The sequence below is a fragment of the Oncorhynchus tshawytscha genome, linkage group LG02 (assembly GCF_018296145.1).
Source record: "Oncorhynchus tshawytscha isolate Ot180627B linkage group LG02, Otsh_v2.0, whole genome shotgun sequence".
In the NCBI taxonomy this organism is placed as follows: Eukaryota; Metazoa; Chordata; class Actinopteri; order Salmoniformes; family Salmonidae; genus Oncorhynchus; species Oncorhynchus tshawytscha.
The window spans coordinates 24,803,010-24,826,733 of record NC_056430.1 but is presented as its reverse complement, the minus strand read 5'-3'; the positions used below and the strand labels follow the sequence as shown (position 1 = coordinate 24,826,733).

At 45.0% G+C, this 23,724-nt stretch overlaps 1 protein-coding gene across 2 annotated transcripts in view; it reads left to right on the top strand.

Annotated features, from left to right (window-relative positions):
• LOC112219011 (receptor-type tyrosine-protein phosphatase gamma) overlaps positions 1 to 23,724 on the top strand; it is a 319,617-nt gene that overhangs the window by 260,953 nt on the left and 34,940 nt on the right. For both annotated transcript variants that reach the window (XM_024380244.2, XM_042295621.1), the window contains exons 7-12: positions 4,346 to 4,503; positions 9,778 to 9,970; positions 13,668 to 13,852; positions 17,379 to 17,487; positions 17,813 to 17,862; positions 18,219 to 18,999. In XM_024380244.2, coding sequence (XP_024236012.2) covers positions 4,346 to 4,503; positions 9,778 to 9,970; positions 13,668 to 13,852; positions 17,379 to 17,487; positions 17,813 to 17,862; positions 18,219 to 18,999 — 1,476 coding nt within the window. The remainder of the gene's footprint in view (positions 1 to 4,345; positions 4,504 to 9,777; positions 9,971 to 13,667; positions 13,853 to 17,378; positions 17,488 to 17,812; positions 17,863 to 18,218; positions 19,000 to 23,724) is intronic.

The following is a 23,724-nucleotide window of genomic DNA, read 5'->3' as shown; positions in this document are numbered from 1 at the left end:
CGGAGTAGCCTCTTCACTGTTGACATTGAGACTTGTGTTTTAATTTGATGTTATTTTAATGGACAAAAAATATGCAAGGACATTTCTAAGTGACCCCAAACTTTTGAACGGTAGTGTATGTATATTTGTAAATATCATCGTCATCTTTGAAACACCAACGCTGTGTAAATAAATCCAACACTCATTTGCACCTCTACCTGCCTGCCTCCTGCCTCCCTACGACAGCTAGAAAGCCCCTATTTTACAGCAGATATATGCTACGTATTTCGCACCAACCTGTTACTTCAAAACAATCAGTGATCTCAGAGTTTCTGCATTTTAACTTTATGTTTATTGTGGTATAGCATGATATAAGTAGGACATAAAACTAAAACTGAGGGGGCTAAGCCGGGTACGTCGGGGGCCTGATTGGTGTCACACTCTCCCTAGCCCCAGCTAACACACCTGACTCCAATAATCTACTAATCATGATCTTCCATTTAAAATGCAATTAGCTTAATCAGCTGTGTTTGCTTGGGATGGGGAAAAAGTGGACCGTTACGAGAGGCAAAGTCATAAACTCTGCCTGTTTCAAAAATGTATCTTCTTCAAATTTGATTTTAAACCTAACCTTAACCCTAACCTTATTCACACTGTTAACCTTATGCCTAACCTTAAATTACATTTTTGTTTTCATACATTTTTATGATATTAAGCATTTTGACTTTGTGGGAGTGCTAAAAACCGAAACAGTGACACCATTCTGGCCCCCGAGGACTGGAGTTGCCCTTCAGTGTTCTAGGAACTTGAAAGAGAGAGAGCTGGTTAAATTTCCACTCATCTGTCTGGGTCTGGTCTTGTCTGGCGGACACGCACCACCACACTAGCTGGCGGTCTTTGTAGTTCACGGCTTGTTGCATTTTACATGAAACCTTTGTTTAACACAGGCCTGGGCAATTCCAGTCCTTGGGGGCTGGGGAAAAAGTGTGACACCAATCAGGCCCCTGAGAACAAGAGCTGCCCAGGCCTAGTCTTAACAAATGCCCTCAAACAAGCATAGCAAGCTGCTGGGCTCTCATGAGAAATCACCCTGTAGAGCACACGTGTCAAACTCATTCCATAGAGGTCCGAGTGCCTGCTGGTTTTCGCCCCTCCCTTGCACTTGATTGAGGAATGAAGGTCACTGTTTAGTAAAAAACTCACATAGTTGTGTAGGTATTAATTGGAAGGATTAACCAAAAACCAGCAGACACTTGGCCCTCCATGGAATAAGCTTGACACCCTGCTGTAGAGTTTATTCTTCTATACATGCTGGCTTCTTGAGTGGGTTATTGTGTTGTACCTTGGTTACCATGTTTCTGGTTGACCTTTGCTTTATCAATGCCATTTTTTCCAATAGAGTTGCCAAATAGTTATGCCAATATTAACTTTAAAATATTAACCTTGGTTCTGACTACACTTTTTTGCAGATCTGCAAGAGACAATTATAGCCTTGTCTATATGAGTCCAGAGGGATATGGGTGTGTCCCTGGTGTAGTGATTATAGTTGGGTGAATGTTTGATGTCAGATAAAGCTGCTAAATCTGACAGGACTAAGATTGTTATTAGGGTGAAGGCTTAAGGCACTCGACAAGCTAAGATAAAGACTGCTCTAGCCTTTGATTCACTGAGCTCTCACTGATGTAGAAGGGCTGGGTAACTTTGACATACTGATACATTAACAGCTGTAGCTTACAGACATAACTATATCGATATTGTAAAGAAAAATCGGAACTATATTGCATGATGATTATGATGATACAATCCTCATCATCACGTTACTTTTAGTGTAACTGTGTGTTGTTACTGAGGGCAGTGGAGGAGGAAGGAATGTGGGAGAGGAAAGGAGGCAGTTTAGGAGAGGAGTGAGGGAGAATTACTGGAGATTAGGGGAAAGGAGGGAGTGTGTTGGGAGAGGAAAGGAGGAGGGAGGGAATGTGACTGGAGAGGAGAGGGAGGGAGAGAAGAGGCAGGGAGGGTGAGGCAGGCTGTGACTTGCCCAGGGCCAGGCAGCGTTATGGGGGGTCTTTATCAGAGACAGATATGACCGTGGGGTCCCCGCCTCCCCAGTCTCCCCCTTCCCTCCCCCGCTGACGGGCCTGTCTCCTGCTGTTGTGAATTGCAGAGATTTTCAGCTCTGTTCCCTCCACACGAGGAGGGGACAGGGAGGGAAGGAGGGAGATGGAGGGAAGAGGATCTCAAGATGTATGGATTTGAATTAAGCATTATCATACACACATGCATACTAATAAACTCACACACAAACTTCCAGCACACAAATAGCAACACACGCTACATTCTAAACAATTAGACAATAGTTTGAAGAAAATAAGTGTCAGAGGAGTATTTGCTGTGAGAACATTGTGAAGCAATCCTCTGTTTTCAATGGCTCTGTGTGTTCCCTGTGGCTCAAAGGAAGGCATTTTAATTGCAACATTAGCATCGCTGCGACAGAGTTCATTCTGCTGGTATTTTAAGCACACAGGCTTGTGCGACAGGAAATCTGTCTGCTCAAGTAATCATCCATTAGGTTCCTATGTTACTTAGTCTTAATATTTAATTATACAGCAAGGGCAGGGACACAATCTAAGCGCAAAGAGACAAATCAGGACACATATAAGGAGATGCCAAGTGCTGAGAGCCACAGTTCTGAGTATCTGTACATGCGTGTGTACGTGCATGTGCGTGTGTGTGCATGTTTGCGTGTGTCTGTGCATGTGTGTGTGTGTGTGTGTAGCTCTCTTGTGCAAGAGGCAGATGTTGCGAATGGATTTCAGCTGGGGTCAGTCAACACATATATGTAGTTGAAATGACCCCAGTCGTCTGGCTTTAATCTTTAATAGAACCAGGAAAATCCTTTGTTCCTTCATTTCCTATTTGAAAAAGCAGTAGATGAGTGCAGGAGACTGTGTAAGGTACATTCAGTACAGTGGTTGCCCATTTACACATGCAAAGGCTACATTGTAAAAATGCAGTGAGCCACAGTCTTTTTTCTGTCTAAAGACATGGTGATTTGAACTGTGAAAAGGTACTGGGACATAATATGAAGACTTAGGAGTGATTCAAGTGTATCTACTAATTTATACAACCTAGCTGTATGATACAGCAGTGTCTCAAAGCTGGATACAGCATAGGAAGGAGGTATAGAGAGGGGGCTGATTGGGTGACATACTGTACTGCCCTAACCCTGCACATGTATGTCATTGTATTCTCTTGCATGCAATGTATGTATATGTACATGGCCCAGTGTCAGCATCATTGTTTACCCAGTGAACCGTTCCCTCTCAGTGGTCTCCTGTGACAGTACTGAAATGAACTCCCCGCTCCTCAATGGCACAAATTACAAGTCCATTAATTCAGCGTCTTACAGTGGCTTTGAAGTCTCCACTGACTCAGCACTCTCCAGCCCTGATTGGCAATTAATTTATAAAGGCTGAAATAGCTTACAGTACAGTAGACTACAGTACTGTATGTGAGCCTAGCTAGTGGTACAGCTGTGGTGGTAACAGTATAGCCTCTTCCCTGCCACTGTGCCTGCCTCTGTCCTCTATTCTGCAGCATTGGCTTTAATCCCCCAGCTCTCCCATTCACTTCCAATCTGATGCGGCTCCGCGACGCATTGCTAGCACGCTAAGCCTCGTTTTCATCCCTGCTCAATAGGATTCCAAGTTTAGTTATCTATTAAAAATGTGGGGCAGGAGGATTCATATAGCCATTCTGTTTTGTTTCTTCGCCCCATCTTTTAGGTTATTTATACTGTTATCTCTATTTGGGAGGGAACACCTCATTCTTATGGCACAAGAGGTTTGCCCCAGCTACATTTATCTTTACCTTGGGTGTGTGTTGGGCTGCCATTGTTGTCTTGGACTGATAAGCGTTGCCATCACAACAGGATTTTGGAGGGAATTGGGTTGGTTTTACCATCCGTTGGATTCACCAGATATTTGTGTAAAGCTTGAGTGGTCCATTCCAAAATATACTTTGGGTTCTGATGGAGCCTGGGACACTGGGGACAGATCCAGTGGTTACACACGTGAGCTCTGACTCAGGGCTGGTTGAATAATTCTTAGAGGAGATCAATGGTATTGATTAGTTGCCAAAATGGTTGACTACTTGCATCAGCACTAGAGGGCCATACTATACTCAATGATTCAGTGACAAAGGGAACACATCTTCTCCCTTGACACTGTTTACATCAATAAATACATTTTCTCATTCTCCAGCATTGCAGTTTGGACATTCAGTATGCTACATGTGTAGAGTGTATGTGGCTGTGACTGAATGGTTGATACTGATTCCTTGTGTCCCTGTGCTTGTTCTCCCCCAGAGAAAGAAACCTTCCTGGAGCCCTTTGTTCTGAGAGATCTGTTGCCGTCATCATTGGGGGGTTACTATCGCTACACAGGCTCTCTCACCACCCCACCCTGCAGCAAGGTGGTCGAGTGGATCGTCTTCAACAGACCTGTGTTCCTCTCCTACAAACAGGTGAGTCACTGTCTCTCTCAAATACGCCACACGCACACACACACACACACACACACACACACACACACACACACACACACACACACACACACACACACACACACACACACACACACACACACACAAACAAACACTGTTGTCTTTCTTGACTAATGGTCTCCTCCTTCCAGGAGCTGTAATTTGCTCACATACCTCATGTGTGATGTCTGTATTTGTGATTGGGTTGGTACAGACATTGTCAGTAATGTGATGGTGTCTGTCCTCACATGACCCTTCTCTCCACTCCTCTCCCCATCTCTCCTCTCCAACAGTCCAGGGAACATTTGTCAGACTTACATACTAATGAGGCCAAATGAGTTTGCTTAAGAGTGTGACTGGAGGACGCCAAATGTGGAAGAAGTATTGGCTTTATATAAGGGGACAGAGAGGGAGAGGGAGAGGTAGAGAGGGAGAGGTAGAGAGGGAGAGGTAGAGAGGGAGAGAGAGATAGAGCTGTGGTGTTGAGGGGTGGCCGAGCGTTGCCCCCTGTCACCGTGCTCTGTGGGTCTGCATTAAACATGTTTATCTGCCAGAGCTTAGTCAAGGCCCAGACAGCTCTGGAGCTGTGGAAGAGAGGAGCTGCCTGGCTCTGGGCCCACAGAAAGATAGGTCACTCCTAGATACAGCTTTATACCACTTGAATACCACTAGCTTACCGTTAGCCTGCTTCATATTCCCCTTACATACTGTCTGGCTAGATAACATACTGGCTGCTACATAGAGCTCAGCTGAAGATTAACCACCCATAGGCAAGAGCATAGTCCTAGTGCTGAATGCAAAATGGCACACTGGTACATAGGTCTTTGTACCCCCAAATGCTAGCAGAAAGGTGGGCCGTCATAGCAGCTGCATGCACAGTACAACTAGCAATAAGACTATCACATAGACATACAACTCTAAAAGGCCATCTGCAGTTGAAACAATAACAAACTGTCATCCCCACCACTGTTTTGGTAAAAAGTTGAGGGATGGAGCTAGAGAAATCTAACCACTCAAATTCATGGACAGAGCTTTGGATGCAAGGACTGACCATACATGATATGAAACATTATAGTTCTAACAATGTTTTGAGGCTATAGAGTGTTTGTTTACATTTACGTTGTTTACTGACATTGGAGTAAAACAAGCTTTATATTTTGGGTTCTGATGGGGTACGACAGTTGAACTAAGCTCATGAGGCATTTATAAGTTATATTCTTCAAGAATCAATGGGTACATATCATTAATTAATGTCCAAAAATAGGTGGACAACTGCAGATTGCCCCTTTACAATAGGGTGTTTATGGGAGCTCACAGTGAATGTTGCCTCCTCAGAAGACAGCAGGTGTCCCATAGCAGGGTAATAGATGGGATTTGTCTATTGTCATCCTCTGAATTATAAGAGAGCGGAGAGTAGAGAAGATGAAAAGCAGCATGGAGGAACTCTGAGCCTGACCTTTTGGATGATTTGATTTGGCCTGAGATCCAGTCAACAGTGAATAATACTCTGGGATGTATATGGAATATACAATGGTGTTATTTCACTGCGACTCTACAGACCTTCCTGGTATAAGAAGTGTTTGGACTTCCCTGAGAGGCAGGGAGCTAGCTAGGAAAGGTAACCTGCCTAAATGATTACCTGTAGCACTCACATCTGTAGCCATGAAGTGCTTTGAAAGGCTGGTCATGGCTCACATCAACACCATCATGCCGAAAACCCTAGACCCACTCAAATTCGCATACCGCCCCAACAGATCCATAGACGACGCAATCTCAATCGTACTCCACACTGCCCTTTCCCACCTGGACAAAAGGAACACCTATGTGAGAATGCTGTTCATTGACTACAGCTCAGCGTTCAACACCATAGTGCCCCCAAAGCTCATCACTAAGCTAAGGACCCTGGGACTAAACACCTCCCTCTGCAACTGGATCCTGGAATTCCTGACGGGCTGCCCCCAGGTGGTAAGGGTAGGCAACAACAAGTCTAGGACCAAAAGGCTCGTTAACAGCTTCTACAACCAAGCCATAAGACTGCTGAACAATTAATCATGTGGCCACCCAGACTATTAACATTAACACCCCCCCCCCACCCCCTTTGTTTCTACACTACTGCTACTCACTATCTATTATCTATGCATAGTGTTAGGTTCCAACTAAACAGAGTAAAAGAGTCACAGATGCTTAGTAAAGCTTAAACCAAGTTTATTCACCCACTGGGTCATACAGCTGCATAAGACAAAAAACATATTCACACAAACGCTAGTATTTAACCCTTTCTCATAATCTGAGCCCCTCCTTACACATCTGAACAGCAAATACACCCCTGTTTGCTATCCAGAAGATTAGTGATGTATGTTCTTCCGCACTTAATCTAACATGACCTCTGCCCAAAATCCTCACTCCTCCCCAACTCACGGCTGTCCTGTTGACTTGTGCCAGACTGTGTCTGTTCTCCTCCCATAGGATCCCTGATGGCTAACAATAACATATCCTGACAGAATGTAAATGTTCTCTATTCCCCTCTTTCCTTCAGTGACATGGATAAGAATATTTCATATTTTCCCGTTTATAAGTCAGAACCCATCAATAGTCACTTTACAAATTGCCTCGACTGACCTGTACCCCCGCACATTGTCTCGGTACTGGTACCCCCTGTATATAACCTCGTTATTGTAATGCCCATTTCTTGTGTTACTTTTAGATTTGATTAGATTTTTTACTTTAGTTTATTTTGTAATATTTTCTTAACTCTATTTATTGAACTGCATTTTTGGTTAAGGGCTTGTTAGTAAGCATTTCACGCTAAGGTCTACTACACCTGTTGTATTTGGCGCATGTGACAAATACATTTTTATTTGATTGATTTTATTTCATCGACACAAAACCTGGGGGATGTTTGAGTCATGCAATGACCAGGACGGGGACTTAAAGGGGAAGTGACTTCAGCAGATGCTCTATCCATCCAGGCAGCACATCCTTCCTTCCCTTCAGTGGGATCCCTTATCCTTATTGTTCCTATCTTCTATCCTCCGGGTGTTTACCCCTGACCATTTAGTCAGTCTTTTTCAACATTTTTAACTCGGGTTTGATGTCTATACCACTTTTTCTGTCCTGTGGTTTAAAAAAAAACTTAATTGGCCAAGATGAAAGAACGTGGGAAGAAGAAACAGTGTACTCCCTCTCCCCTGTCTGTCTATGTCTTTATCTCTCTCTCTCTCTCTCTCTCTCTCTCTCTCTCTCTCTCTCTCTCTCCCTACCTCCCTCTCTCGATCCCTCCTTCAGTCTTTGTCTTTTGTTCTTGATCAGTGGTGGAAGTAGGTCATTGGGAGTGACAGACGTAGCTTAGGGGTGGCTTTTACAGCAGATCGATGCTCAGCTATTCCACAGCGACAGCGCCGCCTAATATGCTTCCATTTGTAGCATCTGGATCTTGTGTGTGTGTGTGTGTGTGTGTGTGTGTGTGTGTGTGTGTGTGTGTGTGTGTGTGTGTGTGTGTGTGTGTGTACACCAGGCTGTAACGGCTGTTACCATGCCAGGCCACTTAACCCCTGCTCTCCCCATCACAGAGGCCTTTCTCACCCCTCACAGAAGTGTGTGTGCACGTGTGTGATGGCGTTCTTGCGTGAGTGTGTGCGATGTCACTCCTGGAGGTATTAGTCTTCAATCGCGCTGTGCTTTCCACACAAAGAAATCCTTTGGCAGACCTGGAAGTGATTCAAATCCCAATAACCTGTTTTTTAAGGGGGTGTTGCCATATTAGGGATTAGCAGATTGTAGTCTGATTAAGAGATTTGGTGGAGAGCAGCGTATTGCTTTGACACGACCTGGCATGGGCTTTTCTGTGCCAGGGCTAGAGGCTACCATATTTAACAGATCAGCCATTATGGCTAATGCAGCCTGTAGATTTAAGGACATGGCCGACTTTGGATTACAGGTGTCCTGCCAAAGAATAGAAGGTACAATATGTTCCATTCTGATGGGACACACCATTTCTATAGTGTCAGATGAAAGAGATGTGTTGTGCACACACACACACACACACACACACACACACACACACACACACACACACACACACACACACACACACACACAGACTCTTACCCTCCACAGCCAATGTGAGGAGCAGTCATTGAACTGAGTATTCCCCAGGCCTCCAGTCTCAGTCTGCTTAGTAAACAGACAGAGAGCTGAGCAGACAGGGAAGTGTTCTAACCATAGAGTTAGGAATTAAAATTCTTTAATTGATAGGATCTCTATGATTCCAACCCTCACTCTGTAACCAAACCAACCACTTGTTTATCCCACAACCTCGCACACACTAAGGAAATTAGACCCTTCCTCCGTACATCTAGCCATCTATCTATTTATCTTTCTTCTTTCTCTCTTTCTCCACCCATTTTCACTCTAAATCGACTGTTTTTTTACATGTGCAGTCTCAGCTCACATTGTTTCTTTAGCCGTTAGCATGCCATCATGATGTTGAAGGACAGATACTCCCAGACATTACTTTCATCATCTGAAACGGCAGCTATTAAACCGTTCGACAGATTATTATGATTATTCCCTGGGTTCTAGCACCAGGTCAGAAAGCGTGGTTATTCTGGGTTGAAGAGAGGAGGGGGACAGCTGGTCATATTTTTATGTTTGCCTCAAGAACACTATTCCTACTGATTAGGCTGGGCTAGCTTGGCCCGGCATGCCTCTCAGCCCCACAGCCCCACAGCCTTACAGCTAGGACCAAGATCACATCATTATACTGTACATGTATGGGCAAAGATAAAAGGAGCTGCTAGAAAGATGCCATGAACAAATTAACAGTTCAAATGATTTCAGAGCTTTTAATATCCTCAAAATGTAGTAATTTCTCTCCTCCCTAATGCGTGTTTTCCTTCGTCCTCCCTCTCACTCTCTCTTTCTCTAACTCTCTCTCTCCCTTTCTCTAACTCTCTCTCTAACTCTCTCCCTCACTCTCTCTTTCTCTAACTCTCTCTCTCCCTCTCACTCTCTTTCTCTAACTCTCTCTCTCCCTCTCACTCTCTATTTCTCTAACTCTCTCTCTCCCTCTCACTCTCTATTTCTCTAACTCTCTCCCTCTCACTCTCTCTTTCTCTAACTCTGTCTTTCTCACTCTATCTTTCTCTAACTCTCTCTCTCTCCCTCTCTCTTTCTCTACCTCTCTCTCTCTCTCTCTCTCTCTCTCTCTCTCTCTCTCTCTCTCTCTCTCTCTCTCTCTCTCTCTCTCTCTTTTAGCTGGAGGCGTTCTACTCCATCTTCACCACAGAGCAGCAGGACCATGTGAAGTCTGTGGAGTACCTGAGGAGTAACTTCCGGCCAATCCAGAGCCTCGATAATCGTGACGTCTTCAAGTCCGCAGTCAGAGACGCCTGGCTACCTGACCTGACGGACAGCCTGGGCAACCCGTATGGAACCGAGGCATCCAAAGGTAGGGCGGGACCTCACACACCATTGGATACTGTGCATCCTTGTTACAGTCCAATCCAAGTTAATTTTATTCTAAGTAACGCTGAGGAGAGAAACATAATTGCTTTTGTTTTCAGAGTCAAATTCAATTCACGGATTGGAGCACTGCACATTGTTGCTCTCCAGTGAACTCTTGGTTATGCCAAAATGCGGATGCCTCAGAATTCCTAAGGTACAATCCAACATATCATGACTCTGCCACTTTGGAATATTCTCTGGTGGTTTAGGACAAATGAGGAGTGTTACTCCCCTACCATACAGTACTGGGAGGCCCACCAATGGCCAGTCTTTTACTGGCTCGTTACTGGTTCTAGTACATCATGTCTTATAACATGTCAGGGAGTGTGTGTCAGGGAGTGTGCCTGAAGACTCCTGCGACCCTCTCACACAGTCCGCTAGCATCTGTCTGAGTTGCATGACCACACCAACCAGGCTGCTTTTCTGTCTCCAACCTCAGAATTTAATGTCAATATATAAAATGAAGATGCGCACACACACACACATTGTACATGTACCCACACACATTACTGTAATGCACTCAGGCAATATGAGTTGTCCTTGAAAGCTGCAGTTGTGCACATTTGCTGGGGGTTGCATCTGTCAGACTGAGGGGAGAAATGAACAGAACAGGAGAGGAGAGGACAGGAAAAGAGAGGAGAGGAGGGAAAAGAGTGAAGACAAACAGCGTAACGATGGGCCATATGCCACCTATTCACTCCACTACACAGCCTGCTGCATTACACACAATGACTTTCTGTGTGTGGGTGCGTGTGTGTGTGTGCGTGTGTGTTTGTGTGTGTGTGTGTGTGTGTGTGTGTGTGTGTGGTGTTTGTGTGTGTGGGTGCGTGTGGGTGGGTGTGTGTGTGGTGTGTGTGTGTGTGGGTGTGTGTGTGTGTGTGTGTGTGTGTGTGTGCGTGCGTGCGTGCGTGCGTGCCTGTGTGCACTTCAATGTGTCGAACACTGTCCGACACGGGAAAGCACAATCGTATTGTAATATCATCATTTTTCTCAAAGTTGAGGAGCCCTGTAGAAAAGGGACATTACAGTTCAGCAATGTTCCTAATAGCCTGAGTGTTACAGCTGACAAATGACTCAATCCCATCAAATGAAGAACAGACTGTAGCCTAACTCTACCTCCAGCCCAATGAAAAGCACTCTGCGTGTGCGTGTGCGTGCGTGTGCGTGCGTGCGTGCGTGTGCGTGCGCTGGAAGTCCTTTACTTCATCCCATCTACCCTTGAAACACAAAGCAGAAAGTTATGCAATGCAGTGAAGGACTGGCTACTTGTAAGCCTCTGGTCAAAGAGATATTCTATCCTGTCACCTGGACATAGCCTGCTGGCCTGTAGGAAGGCTGCTAATGAAACAAAGGGAAATCAGGAAGCAGTACTAGCTCCTGGAGAGCCCAATCTCTCAGTAATAATCACAATTATAATTAATTGAAGTGCTCTGAAATAACTATTGTTTAGGAGATTTTCTTTATCATCCATCAAACTAGTTATTTTATTTTATTTATGGGCGTGGAGAATTGATTGGCGGCACAGTGATGGAATAGAGGGAGGGGTGGATGATAATTGGGAGGGAGAGAGTGTGATGGCTGTTCCTTCCAAGAATATAGGCAAGGAATTGAAACCTAAGGAATTAAATGAGCACCCATGTCTTAAGATAGGGTGAATTAACCCAGAACTGATCTGTCCCAGAAACACAAGGGCTTGGAGTGGGCTTAGAAGGGGATGGAGGGTCTAGGGTTGGATCCATTTCCCTAGTTAGGATTTGAAGAGACTGCAAGGAAGGGGATGCCAAAACCTGGAGTAACACATACACAGGTCAGTATTCATCATCACTACACACTGAGTAGGGTTTCTGACCATGGGGTTAAGTCAGGTATTACATCCCACAGGGCACAGACTGTCCACTGTAGACTACTGTATAGTTATTACACAGTTATTAACTCACGGGTGTGTGAGTAACCTCCTGAAACTCTGAGGTTCCAGTAAGTCACCAGGTAGCTGGCTCTCTCACTCCTTTCTATTGGCCATTCATCTACCAGCATGGTCCACAGATCACCTTCCTCCTTTAAACTGCCTCTCACATCTCTTAAGAGACCTCCTCTCTTTTTTTGGTAGCCAGAACGAAAGAGTGATATCCTTTGCCATCGCTACCTGTCCCTTGTGTGTGCGTGTGTGTGTGTGTGTGTGTGTGTACTCTTTTGTGCTAACGCTCCAATCTATCATAGAGTCCTGAGGGGCTTTGGGGCCTGGGAGGGGTGATGGATATATCCTCTTATGCCTTTCATCACAGAGACACCCCTTACCTACTACCTCACATTCACTTCTCTTTCTTTCTTTCTTTCTTTCTTTCTTTCTTTCTTTCTTTCTTTCTTTCTTTCTTTCTTTCTTTCTTTCTTTCTTTCTTTCTTTCTTTCTTTCTGTCTTTCTCTCTCTCTCTCTCTCTCTCTCTCTCTCGCTCAATCTCTTTCTCTCTCTCACTCTCACTCTCACTCTCACTCTCACTCTCACTCTCACACTCACTCACACATACACGTGCGTGCGCGCAGAGAGAGTGACAGTGCAGGCTGACCCACCACAGCTGGGTGTTATCTAGAGGACACCATGTGTGTGTGGAGGTCAAACAGGTTCCATTGGCCCAGCCAGCCAGGCAGCAGTACAGGGGGAGAAGGGAGTGACTAATCACTTTAGTAATGCCAAACTACATGGGACTATTCATCGGGATATTCATTGATAACCGCATTGCTGCTATTTATGACTAATGAATTTACTCATACATAATAGGCTATTGTTATGCGTACTTTATCATTCCACAAATATAGTGTACTCACACATATCAATGCAGTTTGTTTAGATCATGTCTTATATTCATCCTCGGGATATTCGTAATATTGATGCTGATGATTAAACTGTAGGCAGTATTTGGTTCCTCAGTCCCATCCATCTGCCTTTACTAGGTGGTGATGACATCTGTTAACGTGAGGGGATTGTGGGAGAAATAGAGCAGATCTCCGTAAAACTTCCCTTTGAATAAAACAGGGTTTGATTATTGAAGTAATGTCTTCAGCTTGCTGACATGTCCAGTGATGAACCCCTCTGCTGTGGAGACTACAGAGCCATGGAGCTGCCTGTGACGCCATGTTAACGCCATGCAGAGCTGAGGACTGGGGGACTCTGCTCATACTGGTCAAACAGAGACATCTAGTGGCCATATGAGGAAACAACACCACTGCTAAGCAAATCAGCTACATGTTGTATGGATGCATAGGGAATAGGGAGATATGAAACCAAGATGGAAGGCCTAGAAGATGGTATATATGAGCGCCTTTGTTGTGTTAGCCCTCAGACCGATACTACCGTCTGGTGGAACGACTCCATGACTCCATGACACAACTGCCTCAAAGCACTGTTAACACACAAATCTCTCTCTCCTCAGCACGTCTCTCTCCTCATCATCCTCGGCTAAGTGTCTACATGTACCGTATGTGTGTTTCGAGAGTATACCATACATACATCTGGGTGTCCATTGCATGTGTGTGGAGTGGGTTCTCCTATCCTCATTTATCCTCATCTCCTCTTTCTTTTTCCCATCTCATTTCTCACCCCTACTCCATCCCTCACCTCTCTCTCTCTCCCTCCCTCCCTCTCGCAGTGTGCAGCAGTGCTCCCATCAACATGAAGGTGCAGCATCTGAACCACACGGCCCTGGTGGTGCGATGGACCCGACCAGAGTTCACCTACCACCCGCCAATTATCTCCTTCCTCATCTCCTACAGCTGGACTAAACACGACGAGTCCTACGAGGAAACGCATGTCACCGACAGCCAAAACAAACTGGTCAGTTACTCTACACCACACCCGCACACACACACAGGCACACACACAGGCACACACACATAACTTTACCACACACAGTGTAATGCTCCGGGTGTCGTGGGTGTGGAGTCAAACGCAGGAGACAGAGAGTCCAATGCTGTGCTCTTTAATGCACCAACGCACCACAGGGTGCTCACAATAATAACGGCCCCAAACACGAGGAATGAAAAATGTACAACTGAAAAATGCATGACCAGGAACTAACACGTTCCTCTACTACAGAGCCGAAGGTTACAATGAATAATCCCGCACAACAAACAGGCAGGCCGGCTGTCTAAAGAAGCCCAACTAATCATCACAAACAGGTGCTACCAATAAACATACAAGGAGGGGGAGGAAAGACAATCAGTGGCAGCTAATAGGCCGGTGATGACGACCGCCGAGCGCCACCCGACCGGGAAGGGAAGCCACCCTCGGTCGGACTCGTGACACACAGTGACAGTACAGAAACTGATGAGATCGACTGACAAATTATGGTAAATTGTCTGCATATTAGACTGCATGTGGAGACTTACTGTAGTGACACTGTTGGTAGTTTGACCTTGAAACTAGCACTGTGAAACATCAACGTAAGGTGCAGAGCCACCAGCGCTGGCATTTTAAACACCCACAGCTCTTTTAATATCCTGCCATTGTGTTCCAATGGGGGCTGGGATTTAATGAGGAGGAGCAGGAGGGAGGAATTCCTGCCTGCTGATAGAGGGAGGGAGAACAAGGGACAGCGGAAGAGAGAACAGAGGAGAGACTTGGCGGTTCTTTTCTTTGAGGGCTGCCCATTATTAACGGAATATCATCTCCTCATGTACCACAGCCGCTCTCGTCTCAGCCATTCTTCCTCCTCTCATCACTCCTTCCTGTTCTCTCAGTCTTTTTATTATTTCTCTCAAGCTCCATCTATTTCCGTTTCTCTCTCTCTCTCTCTCTCTCTCTCTCTCTCTCTCTCTCTCTCTCTCGCTTTCTTTCTCCATCATTCCCCTCCCACTCATTCTCTCTATTGTTCTCTGCCTCTCCCTCTCCATCTCTCCTCCTTTTCTCTCAGATTGTCATTTCCATTTTAATTCTCTGTCTTCTCCCTGGGCACCTCCACTATGCGGGTCACATTAGGGAGCGCATGGCACATCCAGGCTTTATGAAACCTGTCGTCAGAATCCATGGAAAGGCCCACTAAACCACTCCAGCCCTGCCTGCCGTCGGTCTTTACAGCCCTCTCCATTTGTAATAACCGCCGGGAACAGGGCAGACACATCCTTAACTGAATTAAACTGTGCGGAACTTGCATAAATCATGGAGGAGATGGTGGTGGTGAGGGGAGAACAAACGCATTTACTTAATGTAAAATGTAGTTGTGCAGCGAGCCCTCCCTGGCGATCGTACACCGGAGAATGTGACTTATGATAATAGCCATTCCTCATGCATTTAGTGGTGGATTGGACCTCCATCTCCCCGCCGTGGGGATAATGAATGCGTGTTATCTGGAATGCGTCCACCATAAAGAGAAAATAGGAAGGGAGAGAGAGGTGAGGTATTGGCTAACGCAGGCCTGTCTCTACCACCCATATTCAGCCCAGGGTGATTTACATTAAATCCTAATTAAAAATAGGTTATACATTGTTGCTACAGTTTTGCTACAATCGCACCACTCAAGACTGTGGTAAACCCATTGTTTGTTGTCTACAGAAAGCAGGAAAGGAGAGGGAGACAGAGGGAGAGAGGAAGAGGGAACATTTATTTCTCCCATCCTGCTCTAACCGTCATTCTATGACCACTGCCCTCTGTGCTGTGTTAGAGTCAAGGGGCAGGCTGTGTTGTGTAGTATTCTAGACTAAGGTGTGTGACCTCTCCAGGAAGGTACCCAGAACTCATCTAAGTATGTGTGTGTGTGCATGTTTATTACTGTTTGCTCTTGCCACCCGACCTAAGTGTACAGTAGGTGTACACACACTCCTTCTCTATAGCAGACAATGGTGTGTCTGCTAGCTGGATGGGTTTATGGGAAGTGTTCTGTAGACAATTCCACCTTCTGTGTGTGTGAGCACGGCCGTTCGCTATGTGTGTGTGAGCATGGATAACACGGACAATCACTATGTGTGTGTGAGCATGGATGGTCTCTGTGTGTGTGTGTGTGAGCACGGACGTTCGCTATGTAAGTGTGAGCATGGATGGTCTCTCTGTGTGTGAGCATGGAAATTCGCTGTGCCAAACACATCCTCCTTTTGTTCTGCTGGATCATCCACTCAGTGTGCAGCAGGATCCATGCACCCCTGCCCCGACAGAATTTATATTTTAATGCGTGTGTGCGCCAGTGGCATAGCGCAGTTTCACGGCTCCCCCTCACATGAATTGAGCAAAGGTCCACCCCCAACCCAATCATTTTTTTATTTTGCCATGGGGCAGAGAATTTTTTTGAAGCTAATCTCATGCAATTTGATACATTTTGCTATTTTAGAGCTCAGGGACAATCGCAACGTTTTCCCGCTAATATTTGTTTTAATATTAGCAACATTTTTAATACAGTGCAATCGGAAAGTATTCAGACTCCTTTACATTTTCCACATATTGTTACATTACGACCTTATTCTAAAATTGAGGAAATAGTTTTTTCCCTTATGTACACACAATACCCTATAATTACAAAGTAAAAACAGGTTTTTGAATTTTTTGCTAATTTAGAAAAAATACAAAACAGAAATATTACATTTACATAAGAATTCAGACCCTCTACTCAAGACTTTGTTGAATCACCTTTGGCAGGGATTACAGCCTTGATTCTTCTCGGGTATGATGCTACAAGCTTGGCACACCTGTATTTGGGGGTTTCTCTTATTCCTCAAACAGTTGACAACTCAAACAGACATATATTTGCCTCAAAAAATAATGAATAAAATATGGAAAATGATTCATTTGAATCCCCATTTAAAAATAACGATTCTATCAGATCCTATAGAACTCTGACGGAGTTGATGTAAGAGAAAATCTGATGGAGTGCAGTTTTCTTTTACATTCAAGTGGTATACATAGTAGCAATTGTGTTTTTCCTCAGTTGCTTTATGACTCTTAACCTAATTATATGTAACATTTCAACAAAAATTCATATTCTATGAAGCAGATGGAGTTGACAGTTTATGGTTGTGACCATGGTGATTCCAATATTGTTTGTTTAAATCTATCAAAAGTAGAGAAGTTTACAGACCATGAGTGGTCTACATGTACTGAGTATATGAATAAGGGGTCCTTATGGTATAGCTGATTCTGCATATTTCTGATTGATTTAGGATTTTAGACAAATCTGATGGAGTTGACCAAATCTCCGAACACGTCGTTTAAGAATCACAGTTTTGAGATAAATATTCTTTAAAGTTACAGAGCGTTACTGCAAAAACCTACATGAGATAATTGTTCATTTAATGGCGTGTTCATATTATATCTCAAAGCTTGTGGGCCACCCTGCCTTGCGATGGCTGCGTGGGGGGGTGTTTGTGTGTTACAGGAAGCTGTCATCACTCCGGTGTCTCCAGACGTGCTGTATCTGTTCCGGGTGCAGGCTGTGTGTATGAATGACATGCGCAGTGACTTCAGCCAGAGCATGCTCTTCAGAGGTGACTTCCTCATTATCATCCTCCTCATCATCCTCTGTCCTTCATTTTTCCTTTTCACTTTTCTAAAAAGAAACTGTAAATATTTCCCTCACATTTCATCACAGTCTATATTTATCTCTAATCTCTTTGTCTCTTGTTTTGTTCCCTTATTGTCTTGTTTAGTGATGCAGCGTTGCCTCTACTCTTTCCCCTCCTCATCACGATATCTCTGTCTGTCTAAATGCCTATGCCGATTTGTTGCAAAGCGGTATTACACTGTCTATACAGTAACATATATTTTGAGTTATCATTGGTTAAGAAGTTTCATGTTATGTTCTCCTTTCAGCTAACACAACCAGGATATTTGAAGGGACGAGGATAGTAAAGACTGGGATGGTGAGTGCTGCGTGAACCCTCTGTAGTACTACCTCTCTCCAACAGAGAGCAGCACTGTCTTATTATTTAACCTCTGTGCTGGAGAGCATGCTCTGTCACTCCGATACTGTCAACTCCAAAGACATTCATTTTAACTACAGACCACAGATATAAATTAAATGTCCTATGTCAGTAATGTGCAGATAACAGATGATGTACTTGATTGCTTTTTATTTTCAATTGATGAAACAGTTCCACATATTTATGTCACATGGCTATTATGTCATTACATTTTTCAATCACTTGTCTCTTTTCCCTCCCTCTCCTTCCCACTCACCTTTTTTTCACCTCTCCCTCTCCCTACTTTCTCTTTCCAGCCCACTGTTTCCCCAGCCTCCTCGGCAGACATGGCTCCCATCAGCTCCGGCTCCTCCACCTGGACCTCCTCCGGCCTCCCCTTCTCCTTTGTGTCAATGGCGACAGGCATCAGCCCCTCCTCCAGTGGTAGCCAAGCGACGGTGGCGTCCGTGGTGACTAGTACCCTACTGGCAGGGCTAGGGTTCAGTGGTGGGGTCATATCCTCCTTCCCCAGCTCTGTGTGGCCAACCAGAGCCCCATCCTCCAGCCAGAATCCCACCGCTGCCACCCCTCGTCAGCCCACCAGCGAACCAGCGGCCTCCCAGAGCACAGACGCAGCCAAAGACAATGGAGAGGGCTCCGAGGACGGGGAGAAAGGTGCCAAAGGTGAGGGAGAGGAGGGAGAGAAAGAAGGAGAGGAGGATAAGGAGGAAGACGAGGAGGAGAAAGAGAAGGAGACAAAAGAAAAGAAAGCGATGGCAGACAAGGTAGAGAAGCAGGCGGACAGCACGGTAGTGAAAGAGCCGCCCACGGCCGCACCAGCCTCGACTGCCAAAGAGAAAGGAAGAGAAGGGGAGAGTGAGAGTGAAACTAACACCAGCAGCACTACGCCCTCTAGTGCTGAGGAGGACCAGCTGGTGACACACACACAGAGTATGGTGGAGACAGACACAGTGGTGCCCCCTACCTTGGAGCTAGGGAATGACACGGCAGAGTTCACAGCCCCAGACAGCCCCTCCCCCACCCTCCGGCCCAGCACAGGAAGGGACAAAAGCCACTGGCCATTCTCCATACACACAGGTGAGCACAGGCATTATAGTGGATTCTCTTTTTTTTATGTAACCTTTATTTAACTAGGCAAGTCAAATTCTTATTTGCAACTGCCTACCCTGGCCAAACCCAGACGACGCTGGGTCAATTGTGCGCCACCCTATGGGACTCCCAATCACAGCCGGATGTGATGCAGCTTGGATTCGAATCAGGGACTACAGTGACGCCTCTTGTTCTGAGATGAGGTGCCTTAGATCGCTGCGCCACTTGGGAGCCCTTTCTTCAGTACATTCTGAGAAAAATAATGAAAGGGCATCAGAGCTGGACCAAATTGTACTCCCGGTCTCAACTTGTGATCTTTTTCCTTTCTTCAGTATGTGATTCCTCGTATTACATTTGAATTATTTAGCAGTTATCCAGAGCGACTTACAGGAGCAATTAGGGTTACGTGCCTTGCTCAAGGGCTCTGGAATTCAAACCAGCAACCTTTTGGTTACTGGCCCAACACTCTTAATCACTAGGCTACCTGCCGCCTTATAATAAGACTATAAAGTGGAAAGGAATATGACAGCCTTGTATTAGACATATTTGACCATGGTTCAGTTGTAATGTTTTTTCATACCCACACATACCCACTTACACGCACACTAATGCCTACAAACCCTCTTGTGCTTGTACTGAATGACATGCTGTAGATGTTGAGCAGTGTTAGGTTGCTAATTAAAATACATTTAGCAGAAGCTTGGTAGTAGTTGAACTCAATTAAAATCTTGGTATTGTAGCGGTGTAGCTAACTTCCGGAAATACACACTACTTTTTTTGCATAAAATAAAATATGGACGTGCCTAATTCTCACTTGAAACATCGTTTTTGCGTTTAATAGGCAAAATTACACATTCTGTTAACATCTGACTCCAGTGTGATCTGTTCTTGCAATTTGAAGTCCGTAACCAGGTTTCCATCCAACCTTTTTATGTGAGTATGTGTCGGATACAAAATTTAATGACAGGTCTGATGGAAACTAATATTTGTCGGTAAACTTTCCAAATCTTGACACAACAAAATTCACTAGGATCTTTTTGCGTCGGCGCAATTAATTATCAGAGAAATGTCGGTGGAATCACTTTTATGAGCATATATTGATATAATAACCATCATATGGAAGTTAACTTGGAGTCACACGATGACATGTTGTGTTGTCCTCCTACTACGACTCGTCGGGAAAGAATGCAGTTTAATAGTCTACAGATTCAATAGGTTATGAATTTCACAGGGTACTGAAAGTGCAAGGTGATGAGCTTGATGCTACATTCAATAAATATCGAGGGTCTTATTCTGGTGACATGATCAATAAGTTAGCCCTAAATATTTCTAAAACTAAAAGCATTGTATTTGGACACTCATTGAACCCTAAACCTCAACTAAATCTTGTAATAAATCATGTGGAAAGTGAGCAAGTTGAGATGATTAAAGTGCTTGGAGTAACACTAGATTGTAAACTGTCATGGTCAAACCATATTGATGCAGTAGTAGCTAAGATGGGGAGAAGTCTGTCTATTATAAAGCGATGGTCTGCCTTCTTAACAACACTATCAACAAGGCAGGTCCTACAGGCCCTAGTTTTGTCGCACCTTGACTACTGTTCAGTCCTGTGGTCAGGTGCCACAAAAAAGTGGCACCTTAGGAAATTTTCAATTGGCTCAAAACAGGGCAGCACAGCTGGTCCTTGGATGTACACAGAGAGCTAATATTAATATGCATGTCAATCTCTCCAGGCTGAAAGTGGAGGAGAGATTGACTTTATCACTACTTTTATTTTTGAGAAGTATTGACATGTTGAATGCACCGAGCTGTCTGTCTAAACTACAGGCACACACCTCAGACACCCATGCATACCCCACAAGACATGCCACAAGAGGTCTCTTCACAGTCCCCAAGTCCAAACCAGACTATGGGAGGCACACAGCGCTACATAGAGCCATGACTACATGGAACTCTATTCCACATCAAGTAACTGACGCAGGCAGTAAAATTAGATTTTAAAAAACAGATGACAAAAAACGCCTTATGGAACAGCGTGGACTGTGAAGCAACACAAACACTGACACAGACACACGCACACACACATGCACACGCACACACGCACACACACACACACACACACACACACACACACACACACACACACACACACACACACACACACACACACACACACACACACACACACACTATACATACACATGGATTTAGTACTGTAGATATGTGGTAGTGGTGGAGTAGGGGCCTGAGGGCACACAGTGTGTTGTAGAATGTGGTAGTGGTGGAGTAGGGGCCTGAGGGCACACAGTGTGTTGTAGATACAGTGGTGGACAGGGGCCTGAGGGTACACACAGATATGTGGTAGTGGTGGACAGGGGCCACACAGTGTGTTGTAGATATGTGGTAGTGGTGGAGTAGGGGCCTTACACAGTGTGTTGTAGATATGTGGTAGTGGTGGAGTAGGGGCCTGAGGGCACACAGTGTGTTGTAGATATGTGGTAGTGGTGGAGTAGGGGCCTGAGGGCACACAGTGTGTTGTGAAATCTGTGAATGTATTGTAATGTTTTAAAATGGTATAAACTGCCTTAATTTTGCTGGACCCCAGGAAGAGTGGGGATAATGGGGATCCATAATAAATACAAATACAAACATACTTGCCTACCGTTTGACAAATAAAAATAATCTCGCTCTTTTGTCCATAATAATGTCATGATGTAGGCTATACCCGCACTGTATTTGCCAGCTGTTGGCTATAGCGCACGTGCCAAGACCAGAGTGGGTACAGTTGCTATATAACACACATTTGTTTTGAGAAATCCGTCAATAGAGTTGAAAATGCGATGGAAGCCCATTTAACTTGGATTTTTTTATTCGGTACATGGGAATATAACCGCAAAACTATATTTATGTGCACTATGTCATCACGCACATCATTTTATCTGCAACAAGTCAATTTGATGGAATCAAATGCAGATTTATGCAGATTTTTGAATATTTGCATGAAAATCTGTCACCAATTTGAATGGAAACATAGCTCATGACATGTCAGATTTAGTTTAGCCTGAGCAGCCGCTAGTGGGCGCTATGGATCTACAGCGCCCACTAACTGCTGCCCAGGCTAGATTTAGAAATGATACATTTTTCACGAAGTAGTTTGGATGTTGTGAACTACTTTTTTAAAGTAACTTTAATTATGTAAAATATATTTTTCTTAAAGGTAGCTTTAGTGTAGCTTAACTTCTTCCAGTATGAAGTAATTGGTAGCGTGGAAAACTATATTTTCAGAGTAGCTTCCCCAAAAGAGTAAAGTGATCTGCCCAGGAAAGCTCTCTACATACTGAAAGACTGTGGCTAATGCTGAGATACACTGCTGGAAGTAGGCTTCTAAACTGCCACTGCATTGCAGACAGCCTTAACTACAGTATGCCGTGTACAATATTGATTAGGGGTTATTCTGTAATTTACATTTTATGGAAAACCAGTGACATTATAGCTATTTCTGTTACCTACTTGGTTTACAATTTGATGAATAAATATGAGTGACTCCCAAAGACAAGGACTCAAATTAAACATGTGTTTGATAGACACTTCTGGGGGATAGGACCTTCCCCTCTTCCCTTCCTTGTTTTCTGTTCCACCTCTCTCTCCTTCATTATCTCTTCCACTCCCCTTACCCTCCTCTCTCATCTTTCCCACTTTCTCTCCTTTCCTATATTTCCCTTTGCACCTCTGTTTTTCCCTCCACCTCTTTCGATCGCTCTCTATTTATTTCTCTCTCACATTGTCTTTCTCACTCCCCTTCTCTCCATCCTTGTTGTTTCCCCTCCTTCCTCCTCTCTCTCCTTCCTCCTCTCTCTCCTTCCTCTTCTCTCTCCTTCCTCCTCTCTCTCCATCCTTGTTGTTTCCCCTCCTTCCTCCTTCCTCCTCTCTCTCCTTCCTCCTCTCTCTCCTTCCTCCTCTCTCTCCATCCTTGTTGTTTCCCCTCCTTCCTCCTTCCTCCTCTCTCTCCTTCCTCCTCTCTCTCCCTCCTTGGTGTTGTCTTTAGGCTGAGTGCTGGCCTACTTTCAGACCCAGCGAGATGAGCTCGGAGCAGAGACACCGCTGCAGGGGAAAAACCTCTGCTCCATTTATAACTCCCTGCCTGACACTAGAGTCATGTAGGCCTTGTGTGCATTGGTGTGTGAGTCTGTGTGAGTGTGTGTTTGGCTGCATGTGTGTGTGGTGACACGTGTGTGTATCCTTCGATGCAGGTTTGTTACTGGCTGTGTGTGCATTATTGCATTTGTGTGTTTGCCCCTGTTCGTCCGTGTGCACTTCCGCTGGCGCTGTGTTTCGGGACGACTCGTCTTACAGTGAGAGGCAGACAGGAGAGAGCAGAACAGAGCAGAGTGGAGCAGCACACAATGGTTCCCCTGCCAGTATGGTGTGTGTGTGGATGGTAGGGAGAGAGCGTCTGTGGTAGCGGCTGGCTGTGCTGCAGTGCAGGGGACTGCTGTTTCGGCCTCCAGGGCTACCCCCACTGTGCCACTGCCGCTACCACCCGGGCTCCTGCTGCAGAATAAAGCCATGGGGTCCGGGAACAGCACAGCAGGAAAACCAGCCCTGGGTAGGTAGGGTTGGGGGGTTAGCGTGGAGGGGGGCTGGCTCAGGATGTGTGGGATCTAAGTGGAGCACTTATCTGGGTAGCAAGATAAGCTGGCTATGTAGCACCAG